Source organism: Heteronotia binoei, chromosome 5, assembly GCF_032191835.1.
Source record: "Heteronotia binoei isolate CCM8104 ecotype False Entrance Well chromosome 5, APGP_CSIRO_Hbin_v1, whole genome shotgun sequence".
NCBI lineage: Eukaryota > Metazoa > Chordata > Lepidosauria > Squamata > Gekkonidae > Heteronotia > Heteronotia binoei.
Genome location: NC_083227.1, coordinates 106,351,275 through 106,368,869, shown reverse-complemented (window position 1 = coordinate 106,368,869; position 17,595 = coordinate 106,351,275). Strand labels below are relative to the sequence as shown.

The window sequence follows — 17,595 nt, the reverse complement described above, 5'->3', positions numbered from 1 at the left end:
ATGTACCTATTTAAGATTAGGTAACAGAGATATAAACTTTATAAAGGACACAGACAAACACAATTAAAGATTTTTTTAAAAATCTTAAAATAAAACATGCTTAAAACATTAGCACTTGTTGGTCTTAAAGGTGCTTTCTTTGTATTTCTCCCATGGGATCCAGGGAACTGGGCAAAGGAAGCTCTGGCTCTTTCCTTTCCTCAGGGACCAGGAGAGGGAGGAGCCTCAGCCAATAGAAGGAAGATAGGCTTAGCTCAGTAGCTCTGCTGTGCAATTGATAGAGCCTGGCAAAGCAAGCTCCCCACCCCTGTTCCTCCCCAAGGGAGAAGCGTCAGCCAATGGAGAAAATAGAGGTTTCACTCTGTAGCTCCTGTGTAATTGAACAAGCCTTGCAAATCAAACTGTTATGCAAAAGAAAGCAAGAGAGAGAGAGAGAAGGAAGCAGATGACAGCCAGTTGTTTGGGGGCCTGATTCGGCCCCCGGGCCGCATGTTGACACCCCTGAGTTAAACTGTTTACACCCTTTTGAAATCAGTTGAACACCCCTAACTGTGCACAGAATAAATTGTTAGAAGCTTTATGCACAGAGCTCTGTAGAAACCTCTTAGAAACAAAACATATTTGGCAACCTTTCAGTCTCAAAAAACTTGCTTTTTGTTGTTTAGCAAACAAAGAAGACCATGATAATAAGGGTAATATTGCTCTTTTCACATTAAGGATTCATTTTTTTATTCTAAAACCTAATAAAATAAAGAGTATGTCTGTTACATAAAACAACAACTGGGAAAGATGCATGTTCTACTTGCTTCCAAACTCTGCATTGAGTCCTAGGAATCCTGCAGTTAGTTCTTTGTGTGCAAGGGTGCATTGTAAATTGTGTTTCGAATAGAATCAGTCCTTGCTGCATGGGAAATTACTTTTAAGAATGAAGGGCATTTAAAAACATCTTTGTCATGTTACATGATAATTTGCTGTTCAGAGAAAATAATGGGAGAAAACTCCTCAAAGGGATTGCCTAAAACACTGCTTTGGTTCTGCGTCTATATCAAATCTGAAAGTATGAATTGAATAGCAGTCAGCTAAGCAAGCAAGTTTGTCTGTTTTCCCAAGAACATCCTTTCTCTTTACCTCATTCTGAGTACTCAGTCTTTTATTTTGAGTGTCTGATGAAAACTGCATTTATCATCTTTTAACTGTGAGTTTTATTTTTTATCTTGTCTAAATTTTCTTGGCTGTTTGTTTACTTTCCCTTCATTCTCTCCCCTTTCTTAATGGCTCAGAGATGAAGATAGTTGGGTGTAAGTTTTTGCTTTACTGTGTTCTGTCCATTTATTGCTTGCTGTTTTCTCATCTGTGTCATATATTTCATGGAATGTTTGAGATTAATAAATACGAGGTATAACATTATAATGAGAATATGTGTCATTAGTTGTTCATTTGAGAGTTGGAATACCACTTTTTGCAGACAGTCATGTGCATTCTTACTAAAAGTACTCCTCTGTGTGTTTCTGAGAGAAAAGTAGTTGCAGCTGCTTCATGAAAAATATTGTATTCAGGTACCACTCATAGGGCAGGGGATTAGGATGGCAATGAACAAGCAACTCTGACCTATTTTGCACTAAGGCTTGTTCCGGACAGAGAGCCCTTTTGCTCCCAGGGCTTCTCTCCATTTTCGCATAAGCTGCCACGGAGCTGCAAGTTGGCACACTGCTTTTCTGCAGCAAGCAGAAACCACTTGTCAGAGGATCTCACTTGCTGTGGAATAGCAGCATGCCAATTCGCAGCTCTGGGGCAACTTGTGAAAAAATGGAGAGAAGCCCTGGTAGCAAAAGGGCTTTCCACCCGGAACAAGCCTAGTGCATAATCGGTCTCTCTCTTTTCAACCTTCCTCTATCCATTGCACGTAGATGAGGAACATACCGTGCTGGTAAGCACATGTGGTAACTTTGAGCTTGCAGCATTAAAAACTATAATGGAGCATCTTCTGAGACAAACCCAACCCCGCCCCCCCCCATAGGACTCAGACCACCATAATATGATGTCCTTTAGTTCCAGTGGTGAGAGGTAGCTCAGTAGGATATTGTAGTTGATAGTATCAAAGACCACTGAAATCCAGCAGAACCAGTGCAGTCGCATTACCCCTGTCTAATTCTTGATAGAGGTCATCAGCAAGATTGAAATGGGTCAAAAATAAATCAGTCTCTTACAAATAAAAAAAACAACAACCCTGGATCTGAGAGGGTGTAACCCTTTCTAGCACTTTGCCAAGAATGGAAAATTAGAGACTGGCTGAAAATTTTCTAGCAGTACAGCTCAGGATTTCCCCCAAAAAACAGGTTGTCACTGTACAACCTGTCTCTTAGATAAAAGGCCTTTTTAAAAATAGATGCTTAAATAAATTAGAGTTGGAACATTTGTCTAGTTTACAACTCAGGAAGGAGGGACTAAGGTCACATGCCAATCTCAGATCAACCAATGATTTCTTATGGTCAACTAAATATTAAAATTCTTTTTGTATTTCCTGCTGAGCTGTGATTTGAAGGATTCACAATTCCTCAACTTAATTTTTTGTACAACATTATACTTAGCAGGCATTTGGATAACACTTCAAAGAAACAAATGAAATATCAAAATAATTATACCCAAAACATAATTGTCGTTTACTGATGGCAAAAACATCTGAAAATCTCATAAGCAATATCACAGATAAAGGGAAAGTTCACAGCTAAGAGGAATCCACATTCCCTCAGGATCTGTCACTGATCAGATGGTTACAGACAATAGGTATTGTTTGCTTTGAAACAGTTGTTTCCATAGAAGTATGTTTATATAAGGGCATTTATAGCTTCTTGCTTACATTTTTCATGCAGCACTTTAAAGTGTGTTAAATATGAGAGAATTTTCTATACCAGTACTTATAACGTTCTCACCTTCAATTATTTTTTAATTTGGTTTCTGTTATTTACAGTCCACCTTTCTCACTAAGACACAAGGCAGATTATGCAGTATAAATCAATGTTGTCCATAGGCTGGGGCATAAGTATTAAGAGGTCATGTTAAGCAATGCAGAAATTACATAATTTCTTCATTGCAATTAACATGTAAGTAGTTGAAGCTATGGCATAAATAATTATCTACTTGCAGGCACATTGTATAAGGAGTGTTTACAACATTGAAAGACCACATAATTTCCTAAATCTTTTTACAACAAATTTAACTAAGAGAACCAAATTGTTAGCAATGAACAACTAAGAATATTTATTTGTATTTAGCTTACTGTATCGTAAATGTTCACAGCTGTTTCAGTGTAAAAACCAAATTTAAAACCAAATTTTTTAGATTATAAAAACGAGTTGCCATGTTCATATTCAGTCATTCATATCAAGGATGTTTAGGATTTAAAAATGATTAATTTACATTATAGATTTTTGCAGTTATAGTAAACTCAGATTTTCATAATTCTACAATACTTATTGTTCTTCTTCATGGTCTCTTTGAATCACCCCTATGGGCTTTGTTCTTGCACAGAACTTAGATTTTAAAGTATGAAAGTCCTCTTTGCTCAGAGGTTCAGTCTTGACTGTGCATGTGTGCTCAAGAGGTATGAGTCACATCTTCCTACTCCTTCCTTATCTGCTACACAGCATTTTGGAAAACTCTCCTGAATGCATTAATGCATGAAGCTACCTTTTTGGTTGACTCACTGAAAGTGCAACTCAGTAAGTAAACTGGAAAGGCATTTAAATGCCTTTTAATTTGACTCACTCATGGCATGACTCAGAAAGTGAACTGGGAAGGCATTTAAATGCCTTCTCAGTTCATGTGTGAATCATGCTGTGGTGGCAGCACAACCCAGCAAATCAACTGAGAAGGCTTCTCTTCCCCCTCCTTTTCCATTCTGTTGGCATTGGGAAGCTGCCACCAGCAGAAAAGAGGGAGGGAAGATCCACAAACCTCACAAACATGAACAAGTTTGCAAAGTGGGGGAAGTTTGTCCCAGTTTGTGGGACTTCAACCTGGGACAAACCTCCATTTTCCTGGTTTATGCCCATTCCTATTCATCACATAACATCCTAAACTATTGATGCAAGCACTTGCTATAAGCCCCAGTAAATGACACCAACAAATGGTCCCATTAGCTGTAGTCACCACAATGTTCTACACTGGCCAAGGAGACCCCAGTTCTCAGACTGGATGCTATCAGTGGATCACCATGGATCATCTCAATTACCCATTATATCCTCCTACAGGTTCCTCTGTTCCATCTCTATACAGGATGGCTCTGCCACTTTGCATGGAATCAAAAGGAAGATGATAGAGCAACGTAGCTATCCAAAAGTCTTCATTGAGATTTTGGCTTCTAGAAAGCTCTCTACCCATAGGAACTATGAAGACACTTGTGGAAGGCTTTCCAAAGGTAGCATTACGGGAAGAAACCAGTGCACAGTGCACTGAAGCAAGTATACTAGGTCTTTTACTTGCTCTAGGACAGACTGGAACAAAGTTAATGCTGTTCAGCACCAGACCTTCCATTGGTTCTCCATCCCATCACAGAACAGCTGCCTTTGAGGCCATTCTGCTCTTCCTCAGGTCGGTCTTTGTAACATAGGCATTTCTTTGCAACATTGCATAAACCCTCCTCTTTCCTCAAGTCTCGGTTTGCCACTCAGTGCTATAAGTCATCTGGAGTTTCCAAATAAGATCTTTAATTTCAACCTGTTTCCTCCTCCAGCTGTCTGGAATGCTATGAATTTCACTTGAAAGTTGAGTTTACTTGGTTCAGTAACTTTGATCAGGGTGAGCAGATTTGTTTATTTTCATGGCAAACAGCTAATATATCTTGCAAACAGGTTTCTAGATGCATGCTAGGTGTAAACTTGCTAGCTTTAAGCTGCTTGAGTACATAAAGGCAGCGAAACAAAGCAGCCCTTTGTTTGAAGGAGTTCTTCAATGGCTTTACCAGGCTTCATCCACCGACTAAGCCACCTTTTGATTCTCTCCCAGCTAACAAGGAAGCCATTTGAATCTCTGGCTACCTGTGATGGGATTTCTTACCTTCAAGGTTGGATTCTGGGGTTGTAAACTGTTAAGCAAGGAGGTCCAGTGAACTCTGTGCTCAAAATCTCCTCGTTTGCAACTTCCACTGATAAAGCAGTCCTACACCCAAACTTCTCTTTCCTGCCAAAAGTTGCTCTTGAATTCTATCTGAATTGGAACTTGTCTTCCACACTTGCTTCCTTAACCCCATCTAAGGAGGAGGGTATATAGTCTGTTAATGCCTGTAGGATATAGTCCTTCTACCTGGACATAACTGCACCACTCTAGAGACACCAGGACTTCTTCTTATGTTACCCAAGCCCCCCAGAAGAACAAAAAAGATTATTTCCAGTATTTCAATCACTGGGTCACAACTTCTGTCATATTCTGCTGAGTTGGCTCATAAGGCACTCCTGGGACAGCCAGAGTTCATATCACAAGAGCTTTTACCACATCGTCAGCCTTCAGCAGAGGTATTCTTTTTCTGAACAGCCATCTGGGCCCAGCTTTCATGACAGACTATGCCATAGATTTCAGAGCCAGAGCAGATATATCTTCAGCAGGGCTGTGCTTAGTGCTCTTGTCTCCTAGCTGTACATGTACACATCCAGATGAGTTAGTTTGCTGTTCTTTTCTTCTATCACTGTGATGTGCAAAGACCACAAAGAAGAAAGAGAAGTTGCTTACCTGTTCTTTGAGTGGTGACCCATCCTCCTTCCCTGAACATGTACTTTTAACTTGGTGCAGTTTCTTGGGGGTAGGTTTGAGTGGAAATATGTCACTCTTTCCCCTTGGACTGAGATTGCTTTTGAAGGGGAAGGATGAGTTTTGTGCCAAAAAGCTATTTCTGAAAGTTTCTGAATCAAATATCTGCAGAGGTGCAAAGCCCAATAGCCTGAAGGTACAAATAACTATTCAAGGAACATTATATACAGGTAAGCACTGTCTTTTTATGAAAGATATGGCACACCTGTATTATATTTACAGTTTTGTGACATTTTGCATACTAATTTGTGTGTCAGTTCTCTCCACTGATAGACACATTAAAAAGTAATGTGACCTGTTTCTAGATACTGTTGCACATACAACAGTGTATTCATTCCATCAGAGGAGTTCGAGAGATGATCATTTTTATCCATTTTGCAATATGGAATAAATGCGATCCACGTCTATTCTGTGTAACTTGAATCAGCGGATGCTTCGTCTCTAAATGTACCTCACAATGCTGATGCACATTTGATTTAGTGTTTGTGTTAGTTTTTCAATCCAGCCAAGGAATGCTTGCATGGAAATGGCTTCCATATATGTGTTTCCCTTGGTGGATCAAAACAGCTATTTTTGCATTGAGGGCTGAAGCTGTTTTGCCTTTTAAAAGCACATTTGTAATGTGTGATGTTAAACTAGACTGCTGACATATTTGCTGTCTTTCACCGCACCACAGTAAAGTGAGAGTCAGCTAGGAACAAGATACCCAGAATTGTAATGGGCAAAATAAATTTCCAATTATTAACTCTTTGTATGTAAAGGCTAATTCTTCACATTTCACAGTATGTTTCAATGGTCAACAACAGGGAAAATGATTAAAATTCACTGTCTGCCTTGTTATGAGTCATTGAATGTTATTAACATATAGTATGGTAAGGTAGACAAATTATCTGAAAGTCATTGTACAGTCCCCTTGGTGCCAACTTAGGATTTTTAAATTTTTGTTAATAGATCTTAGCACTTGGAGCATCCTGGCCATGAGATACTTTTGGCTAGCAGTCTCTCATGGAGCTACACAGTAGAAATGAGGGCCATGAAGCAAGCCTATATGTCAAATTCCTATTAAGAAACTGTCCTCAACATTCCAGCAAAGTGCAGTGCTTTGAATATTATACAGAACAAAGAAGTTGTACGTATTATTCTCAAAGACTGCAACTGGCAAACCTTCAAGCCAACTATAAGCATTATGCAAGGAAAGAAAATAAATTTGTCATACAGTGGTTTTTTTTGTCTGGGAACAAATGCTTTCCCTTATTTGCTAGTCAATAAACACATTAAAACTCTTCAGTTGTTTTGAGCACTGGAGTAGGAAAGGATTGTTGCTGCAAGTAGGCCAGGTAATACTATCCTGTTATTTTGTGTTGAAACTTTTTTTTCAGTAATGACAGATTGCTACATTGTGCACTTAGCTGATGATTCTCTAGAATATAATAATCTCTTTTGAATGTTATTGAAAAGTGGGTCAGCATTCCCCATATTCCCCACTTTGCTGTGACCTGTACAAAATATGTAAGTCAGCTTGGAATCTAGCTAAGTAGGAAGTTATTTTCATTCAGTTTAGAAAAACTAATGTTAGTATTACAAACAGGTATGTGAAAAGAGAGCTTAAGGTTAAGTGAGGGTTTTTTTTACTCTTCCAATCAACTGACAATCACGTTCACTGGCTGGCCTTGAGTCACTGGACAGAGAGGATATCCTCTATCATTTTCTCAACACCACCTAATTTTATAAACCTTTGCCATGTCCTCCACACCTTAGTCAACTTTTTTTAAACCAAAATGTTCCAAGCTCTTTAGCTTCTCCTTACAGGGAGAGTGATCCAACCCCTTAATCATTTTGGTTGCCCCTTTCTGCACCCTTTGTAGCTCTGCAATATACTTTTTTTGTGGCGTGATGGTCACAAGTACATACAATATGCCTAATGCAGATGCACCATTGCTTTATATAGCAGCACCGCAAAGTCATCAAGTTTTTTTCTCCTGATCTCTTCCCTTATAATCTGTACCACATAATTTAACTTTTTTATACTGTTGCTCACTCAGTCTTATTCAGCTGTCCACCAAAATCTCTTTCCCAGTCACCTGCCAATCAGTGTGATTTTTTTACTGTTACTGATGCTGAATCCTGATGCTGTTGCTCTAACACCCTGCAATAACACAGAGGCATGTGTGGCTTGCTTATTTTGTGCTTGGAGTAACGGCCACATGAGACGCTTGATGCTGTTCCCCGAGTGGTTACTTGAGCAGTGCTAGGTAGGTGTTCCAGGATGAGGGCTTGACTACAAGAAATCAAGAATGGCTGAATGTCTCTCACAAGTTGCTAGTCAAGTCATTGCTTTTCCAGAATAGTAATGCTTAGTGTTTGTAAACCACATAATTTAGCAGAATAATACGAAAATATTATCCCACTTCCTTCCCCTTATCTCATAACAGATTACTTAGTTCAGGCTTCATAATGCATTACTAACAACCATCTAATTTAGTAGTGTTAAAATGTTCATCTTTATTAACTATTTATTTTATATTTGGAATGAGTTGGATTCCCATCAAAACTGTGAACAAAAATCACTGACCTTCACAGAGGCATAACATTTTTCATTATGTTCTTTGAAATGTAATTTTTCTCTTTGTTTATTTAGGTGATATACGCAATGACTTGTACCTGACATTAGAGAAGGGGGACTTTGAGAGAGGTGGGAAAAGTGTCCAGAAGAACATTGAAGTCACTATGTATGTTCTTTATGCAGATGGAGAGATTCTAAAGGTAAAGATACAAAGTCCATTTGGTTTTGGTTTTTGTTTGATGTTTAATGATGGATGGACTGAATTTTTTTGACCGGTTCTGTGTAGAGCTTTAGATATGATGTATATGTTACATTTCCCATGTGAAAAGTGAGCTGTCACTATTGAAAAAATTGTGTAAAAGTGTTTCTACACATTTGTTTTCACATGCCTGAACTCTGAGTTGCTCTTGCATGTAAAAACGTACAGCTGACAACAAGGGAGTCCTTGGCTATTAAGTCCTCTGAGCCAACAAGTCATATTAACAAGCTGTCAGTCTTTCCCACTCCATCAACATTCCCATTATTGTTTTGCAGTTTTGCTGTTGCAGTGATCAGAACTATTTGGATGTCTTTTGACACTGTCAAACAGGATTTTGTCTGAAATAATTTTGTTAGTCTCTGAACCTTAAATAGTCATGCTTTTTAGCCTCTGAAACAGGTTATCTTAAGATTCACATATTGCATCTGACAATCATAAGCAATCCTTTATCCAATTAAATACAGTCATAATTTAAAACAAACCCAAAGTCCTGTTGTAAGAGATTAGGAGGATTTACTTTTATATTTCATGGAACAATTATGTTCCATCTTTCCCCAGTCAGGCTCAGAGCAGCTTACAAACAAGGAAACCCTATAATATTTATAAAACTATATTTCCAAGAAAACCAATACCATACATCCAATTCACAACTTTAAAAACTCTCAGACAACATTAACAAACCTAGACAAAGGTCTATAATGCATGCACAGCTTACTGAAGAGAATCCAAGCAGTCAGGCCTTTAAACTTGACTTCAGATTCTGTGCCTACTCTACATACCATTAGATGAAGGAGATAAGGGAATCCCTAAGTTGTTCACTAGTGATTTCTCAAGAAGTTCCCTTTTCATACAGGAGGCCAGCTCCTGTGGAAAAGGCCTTCCTTTTTCTAGGCAGCTTTAGCTCTACGTCCACCCTTCACCTTCATTTTGTTTTTTCAGGAAGTTGGTGAAATGTGTGGTGACAGAGCAATTTCAGATGATCATCTGTCCTTGATTCTTTTAAAACTGGCTTCTGACCTGCTTTATGGGGACAAAAGTGACTTTAGTGGCCCTAGTGAATGATTTGAATCTCAAGACTAGGAAGAGTAACACATTCTTTCTTGCCTAGTTGGATATTGCAGACCATACTAAACAGTCCTAACATCTGGTTTTGATTTTGCAGGCCATGCTAAGCAGTCTTAACATCTGGTTGGGCTGTCTATCCACTAGTTTTACTTTTATCTGTGCACGTTTTTTAGGAATGGGGGCACTGGGAAAGTTGGCTTAGCCATGAGGTATACTGGGTTCTCCAATGATCAGTGTATCTACCATTGCTTTTCAACATCCATTTGAAGAATTCATCCATAGATTTGGTGTTCAGTGTTATCAGTAAGCTGATGACATTCAGCTTTATATTACTTTGACTAAGTATCTGGAGGTGTTCTGAACCAGTTTGAAAGCTGTGATTGAATGGGTGAAGATGAAAGCAGAATTCAGGCATCAGTTAAGAGGTATATGGGGAACACATGGCTTTTAGAGGTGAGAGAACTTCCCATGATTAATGGGGTTGTGATGCCATCTTATAGGCATGTCCAGAGCTTGGATATGATCCTGGATTTAGCTCTTCTTTTTTCTATATGTGACCAGGGATGCAGTTTTTGTGACTTTTCTGCCCCTTTATGGACACAAAAGAGAAAGCATGTTTGAATGCAGAATAGTCTTGCTCAATGCAGAATAGTCTTGCTCAATCCTCTGCATCCCCAGCCAAAAGTTATTTGGTAGGTAAGGACCTTTGCCTGAGACTCTGAAGAACTATAACCATTCAGTTGGTACTCAATGTAGGGCTGTCCAGAAATTTCAACTAGTGCAAGCAATTGCTTCATGCCTCCTCACTTTTTGTGGGGTGGGGGGGAGTCAGCATGTTCATCAATTTACATCAGTTTTTCTGGCTTCCTATCTTCTTCTGAGCCCATGCTGAGGTACTGGTATAACCTTTGAAACTCTTCATGCTCAGGAACACACAGAAACCAACTATTAACTTCTATTATCAATCCCCACTCTTGTTCTATTCCTCAGACTGCTTTGGATGCCACTGCTGTTTCAGATGAGAACAGCTGTTACCAGAAATAGAGCTGCAGTGGCCTTTATGTCATAGAAAGCTGTTGTTTTTTCTGATTTTAAGAAGACTGGAAGAATTTATTTTTGTGTTTGTATTTGATATCTAAGTCAATGGGGCTTTGGAATAACATAAGATGGAATTGAAGGTTGTGTAATGAACAGAGGAGCGTCTGTCTGAACACTTTTTTCATGAAAACTATTATTTGTCTTAATTAGTCATTTCATAGTACTAATGAAAATTTATGAACCTTGTATGACACTTAAATGACTTTTGTTCCTTTTTCATTACTTAAGTTAGATGTTGAAAATGCCCTGGTGCATTGTACTAATTCACAACAGAAAGATGGTTGCTATGTTATTTAGGATGTTAATTATTCACCTGAGAGTTTTTTCTTACTGCTAATTAAAGAATTAGGACATTGTGTTCTAAGTATGCCACCTTTTCACTTAAAGAGATCTGAATAGGAAGTGCTTCAAGAGTCCAAAATATTAAGGTGTTTAGTATTGTGTATTAGTAAGTTTTTGATGTCTGAAAATAGGTATAACTTAAAAACTGCTTGCCTAATTCAAAAACTGAAGTAAGAAACAGTTAAGGAATAAGAAAGATTTAGTATGTCTTACTTGAACACCTCCGTTAGCATATACTCTTTATCTGGTCCTCAGGCTGAACACAATCTAAAATGAATTCTTTAAATCCTTTATTGCTAGCATCTCTAGATGCAGTAATTTTTATATCCTATTTCATCCCTGACTTTGTTTGCCAGGTGAGTGTTAATTATTTATCATATAGCTGATAGTGATGAGTGACCCTCACATGTGAATCATAAAATCTTCAAGGATGGGTATCCAGGGCTAGGTTATATTATTCAGAGCACCTGGGATAATCCTCAGGTGTTCAGACAAATATAACAAGTTGCTCCCAAAATTTAGAAGGTTCACAGGCCCAAAATAATTTGTGAAATCTGTGTATGTGTGGGCAATGAACAAACAAATCTGTGTGAAAACAAAATTAAAAAGAATGGTCAAAGAGGGAAAGTTGAGCTGGCTTGTTGGATGGGTAGGGGCAGGGTAGAAAATGGATGATCACATGAGTGAGAGACAGAGAGAAAAACACAGCCAAAATCAAGCAAATCAACATAAAGCTTGAATGAACAGGATGTTATCATCTGGTCTCTAAAACTAGAAGTCAGGTAAAGGGAGGGAATCCAAGACAAGAGGGGGATCTAAGGCAAGAGAAAGCCCTAACCCTGGATGATCATTCAATAAATTGCAGAAAATATGAATGGTGGTAATAAAAAAATAACATTTCTGGATCCTTTATATAAGAATTCAATAAGCGTTATAGTGCAATTTCTGTAAAGTTTTATATTATTTTGTTCTTATTTTGTGCTCTTTTTCTTCCCTCCCCCTAGGATTGTATCAGCTTGGGCTCAGGAGAGCCATGCAGAAGTGTATATCATTCCTTTGTCCTTTATCATAGTAATAGCCCTCGCTGGGGAGAAATCATCAAGCTGCCTATTCCCATAGACAGGTTCCGTGGTTCTCACCTTCGTTTTGAGTTCAGGCATTGTTCTAGTGAGTGTAACATACTTCTTTGATTGCAAGGAACCTGATTTGCATAAAGTTTTTTTTTTATTTTGAAGATTTGTTCTGCACTAATCCTGCAAAGGACCAGATCAAACACATTGTCAGGATGTGTTTTCATTACTATTTCAGTGCACAGCAGCTGCAGTTTGCTCATTACCACCTGCACCAACCTTCAGCAAGATGACCATTTTTATAAGCACAGCACAACCAGCTGCAATGTACAGAACCCCCAGCAGAACCCAGTGCCACTGTAGCAGTGTAACCACAACAGGATTGATGTCAAGGAAAACAACAAATCCAAGCTGGGGTGGTGGTGGTGGTTTGCAAGCACTGTACAAAAAAAGCCCCCAACTTCCCCCTACCCCAGATACAGAAACAAAGGGGGGGGGGGAGGAAAGAAAAATCTTCCCAGTAATTTCCAAGTATTTCTAGGAATTTCTAGTGATTCCCTGGAGCCATGTCAGGTTCAGAAAACTGGCTGGGAGGGAAGACTGAAGCACTTCTCCCTATGCACCATAGGAAAGAAAAGGTCCCCTGTGCAAGCACCAGTCGTTTCCGACTCTGGGGTGATGTTTCACAACGGTTTTCATGACAGACTTTTTACAGGGTGGTTTGCCATTGCCTTCCCCAGTCATCTACACTTTCCCCCCAGCAAGCTGGGTACTCATTTTACCGACCTCGGAAGGATGGAAGGCTGAATCAACCTCGAGCCGGCTACCTGAAAACCCAACTTTGGATCGAACTCAGGTCATGAGCAGAGCTTAGGACTGCAGGACTGCAGCTTTAACAGGAGAGCCAGTTTGGTGTAGGAGAGCCCGTTTGGTGTAGTGGTTAAGTGTGCGGACTCTTATCTGGGAGAACCGGGTTTGATTCCCCACTCCTCCACTTGCACCTGCTAGCATGGCCTTGAGTCAGCCATAGCTCTGGCAGAGGTTGTCCTTGAAAGGACGGCTGCTGTGAGAGCCCTCTCCAGCCCCACCCACCTCACAGGCTGTCTGTTGTGGGGGAGGAAGGTAAAGGAGATTGTGAGCCGCTCTGAGACTCTTCGGAGTGGAGGGCAGGATATAAATCCAATATCTTCTTCTGCGCCATGGGGCCCAAAAACCAGGTGTCAGTGGGGCTGGGACACTAGAATCCCTCCCACTGTGCCCCCTCCAAGCACCAAGAATACAGAACATCACTGCCCCAGACAGAGAGTTTCATCAATACCCTGTGGCTAATAAACCCTGATGGACCTCTGCTGCATATGTTTATCTAATCCCCTCTTGAAGCTATCTATGCTTGTAGCTGCCACCACCTCCTGTAGTACTTCTTGCTCTACCTTCTCTATCCCATGCATAATCTTGTAAATCTCTATCATGTCACCCCTCAGTCGAAGTTTCTCCAAGCTAAAAAAACCCAAGTGTTTTAACCTTTCTTCATATGGGAAGTGTTACAACCCCCTAATCTCTCTCTTGGTCAGTCTTCACCAGTTCACTGACTAAAAGAGAGATCATGGGGTCATGGCACATAACTCACTGAAAATGTCACGACAGTGTGCAACTGCAATAAAAAAGGCCAGTGCTATGCTGGGAATTATTAGGAAGGGAACTGAAAACAAATCAGCCAGTATCATAATGCCCCTGTATAAATCAATGGTGCAGCCTCATTTGGAGTACTGTGTAGAATTCTGGTCACCACACCTCAAGAAAAATATTATTGCATAGGAAAAAGTGCAGAAAAGGGCAACTAGAATGATTAAAGGGCTGGAATACTTTCCCTATGAAAAATGGTTGCACCGGGCAACAGAACAAAAAGGGAAAAATGCCAGGTGATAGATTATTGATTTTTTTTTACAAGTCCCTACACATTTTGCTGTGCAGGCTTCATCGAGGGAAATCAGAGCTTTGACTGAACAGTTCTATAGCACTTGCAATCCACCTTGTGTCCCAGAAACAAAGGTGAAATATGAATGAATTTAAATAAGCACAATGTTCCCTCTAAGCTATAGAGTCTTGTGAGCCAAAAGACCTACTAGAATTAAAGTTCTAAGAAAGAAAGCAAGATGGAAGGAAGGATGGGAGTGGAGAGAGGAAGGGGAGAGAGGGTAGAGATAGAAAGAAAGGAAAGGAATAGATGGGGAGAGAGGAGTGAAAGAAAGAGCTTGTACTTCTCATATCCCTGGTACTATATTAATCCACAAACAGATTACCAAAGAAACAGAGGCCCCTATCTCAATTATCCTTGAGTCTACTGTATGAAATTAATCTAGTTAGATAATACATCATTTAGATTATTGATATTATTGGAATTAAAAGTTAAAACCAATACTTTTGAAACGTACTACTCTTATGGGTAACTAAATTAACAGATGTCCCACTCCCTATTGGTCTCAACCTTAAAACAAATTGAACACCAATTAAAACAACAAAACAGAATAGAATGGATAGAAAGGAGAAAAGTAACAATTGAGGCTGTAATGATCACATTAACATCACAAATTGTATGAAATGATGCCCCTGCTTGCTTAGGTGTTCTAAAAGATGCAGAAGTTTTGTTATTAAGTTCCACCCCTCAGTTGTTTTGTTGTTGTCTTACTTTTGTTGGCAATTGAGGGAAAAGAGCAAAGTAAGTATGGAGGGGGGGATAGAACCTAATTGAGAGTAAGTTTGTAATCAAAAGGAAGCCCCCCCCCCCCTCGAAGCATTTAGACCAGGGTTTCCCAAACCTTTCTTTCCTGTGGCCCGGTTATTTTTACACCTCCTTCGTGGCCCACTAAAATTTGGGAGTGGAGCCAGGAGACAGGAATTATGTCATTTCCTGTGGTGTCAAGGACCAAGTGATTTCACTTCTGGGGCACACTGAACCAAAACTCCACCTTTTCCTGTGATGTCACTTCCAGGGCACTCCCCCAAACCTGTCTCTTTTTCGGAAGTAAATTCATTTTCATAAAAATCTCTCTGAAATTCATGCTGAGCCAAAATGGGGGTGGAAAGTGGGCAGTCGCCTCTTTTCACCCCCACACCTGCATGCAACTATCTGTTTGTGTATTCTTCTCCAGCTTGCAAGCACTCCTAATGTCCATGTTCAATTGCCTGCACCACCTACACATCCCTTCCTCAACAGCACTGGCCAGTGTATGCAGCTGGGAATGCTGTTGCCATTGCCATCAGGAATGCCAGCACTGTGTACCACCCACACTGAGCACTGGCAGTTGTTCTACCTCAAAATATGCTGACACATTTAGTAGGCCCTTCCTTCAGCTGCTGCTACTGGAACCCTGCCTCAAGCTACAACCAAGCTTGCTGGGTTTCAAGAAAACCTTTCGACAGCTATTTTTCATACTTTTCTTTGGTTGAAACACTGGGAAATTGCTGTGAAAGGTAGCAGAGAATTGTGCTGCAATTAATGAATTAATTTCAAGTTATATAAAGTTCATACAAGCTTTTCTGCAGTTATCCCAAAAAGGATATTTATGAGGGGCTTGCAGCTTTTTACTGGCTGTGTTTCCCATGCCTTTAAAAACAACCTGTTGTGCAGATACTTAGACAGTGAACTACTTTCATCCTTTTTAATATCTACAGGAGGAGTTTAATTTTGGTGTCAGACAGCTGTTAAAAGCAGGACCAGTAAAATGGTGCCAAGTTCATAGTACCATCTCTTCCAGTGCTGTTGAGATATACCACAGTAATCTCCAATAATCTCTTTCTGCCCCACACCTCTTACTCTCACTCACACAGAAATCTCATAGAAGGCCACCTGGCTACAACTGGCTACAACTTTTCATTGGCAGAGCTCCTATGTCCGCAACAACAGTATAATGAACAGAAAAGTTTCATCCAGCAAAAATGGAAGGAAAGAAAGAGAATGAAAGAATGAAATGGAAGGAAAGGAAAGAAAAGAAAAGAAAAAGAAAGACATGGGAAGAAAGAACATAAACATAAGAGGAGCCATGTTGGATCAGGCCAGTGGACTATCTAATCCAAAAATTCCCTCATACGCTCAAAAAACAGCAGAATGTCCACCAGTGGGGCCAGGGCACTAGAAGCCCTCCCACTGTTGCTTCCCCCCCCCCCAGCACCAAGAATACAGACAGAGCGTCACTTGCAGGGAAAGAAAGAAAAAAGAAGGAAGGAAGGAAGGAAGGAAGGAAGGAGCAGGCAAAGAAAAAAAAAGCCTTCCTCACTATCAGATGACCCCAGTCTGCAAAAATTCTGCCCAGGGATCATTTGGTAAAAAACAACAACCAGCTACTGGAATGCCCACTTCCCACCTCTCCCAGCTGAAAAACAGACGCACACCCTTCTTTGCTGCCCAGGCCTCCCAGGGAAATCTCCCCAGAAGAACATACTGCAAGGCACATGAAAGCTCATACCTTGAAGAACACTTCATGGGTCTAAAGTGCCAATGGATGCCAGCTTTTCTCTCAAACGCTGGGAGTGGGGGAAAAGGAAGGAGAGGCAGCCCAGCTCCTCTCTGCACAACACAGAGATGGAATGGGGCTAGCTTTGGCTTTTTTTGTGATCCGGTAGTGAGGCTTCCGTGGCCCAGTACCAGGTCACAAACCTGAAAATGGGAAACACTGATTTAGACTATTCGACAGTCCAACTGCAGGGAGACCGCAACATCAGATCTCCAATCCAGAAGAAAAAGGAGAAAGAAAATCAAATATCAAAACCTCTGAATGAACGAATGTTTTTATTTGCGGTCAAAGACAATCATAAGCATACAATCTTATTAAAACTGAGGAGGTTAATTCTAGCACAAAACATATGATTAGACATAAAACCTTAAAAACATTTGCAAAATATAACAATCCCAAAATCTATGTTAAGTCTAAAATATCCAATACATATAAAATGATTTTGAGTCATACCAGTAAAAAACTATACATGCTCATGATCATAGTTCATATTGTGAGATTTTACCAAGTGGAAGCAGAATTTGGCTGCTTGCCTGGATTTTTATTAATTAGAAGTCTCTCACCTACATCCACTGGATCTGTCTAGAAATAGGGAAATAAACTTATCCCTATAAACTTGATCTGTACGAAAGAACATACAGATGTTCGATTTCTCCAACAGAACATGAACAACATCGGTTTTCATATGGAATCTTCCTATATTTCCCATCTATAACTCTTGAGGGGATAACCACACAACAAGCCAAAGTAAAAGTTCTATAAGATGGAACATACAAATAAGTAAGATATTTGGCCATATTCAGTATATATTTAGAATCAATAGGGGCAAGGAAAGAAGGAGCTTGTATTAGATCTCATTCTTACTCTTTGTCACTAACCCTTTGT

At 39.8% G+C, this 17,595-nt stretch overlaps 1 protein-coding gene across 11 annotated transcripts in view; it reads left to right on the top strand.

Annotated features, from left to right (window-relative positions):
- The window catches only part of DOCK3 (dedicator of cytokinesis 3), a 340,630-nt gene that overhangs the window by 149,773 nt on the left and 173,262 nt on the right, over positions 1-17,595 (top strand). For all 11 annotated transcript variants that reach the window (XM_060240011.1, XM_060240010.1, XM_060240016.1 and 8 more), the window contains exons 15-16: positions 8,441-8,565; positions 12,134-12,296. In XM_060240011.1, the coding sequence (XP_060095994.1) occupies positions 8,441-8,565; positions 12,134-12,296 (288 nt within the window). The remainder of the gene's footprint in view (positions 1-8,440; positions 8,566-12,133; positions 12,297-17,595) is intronic.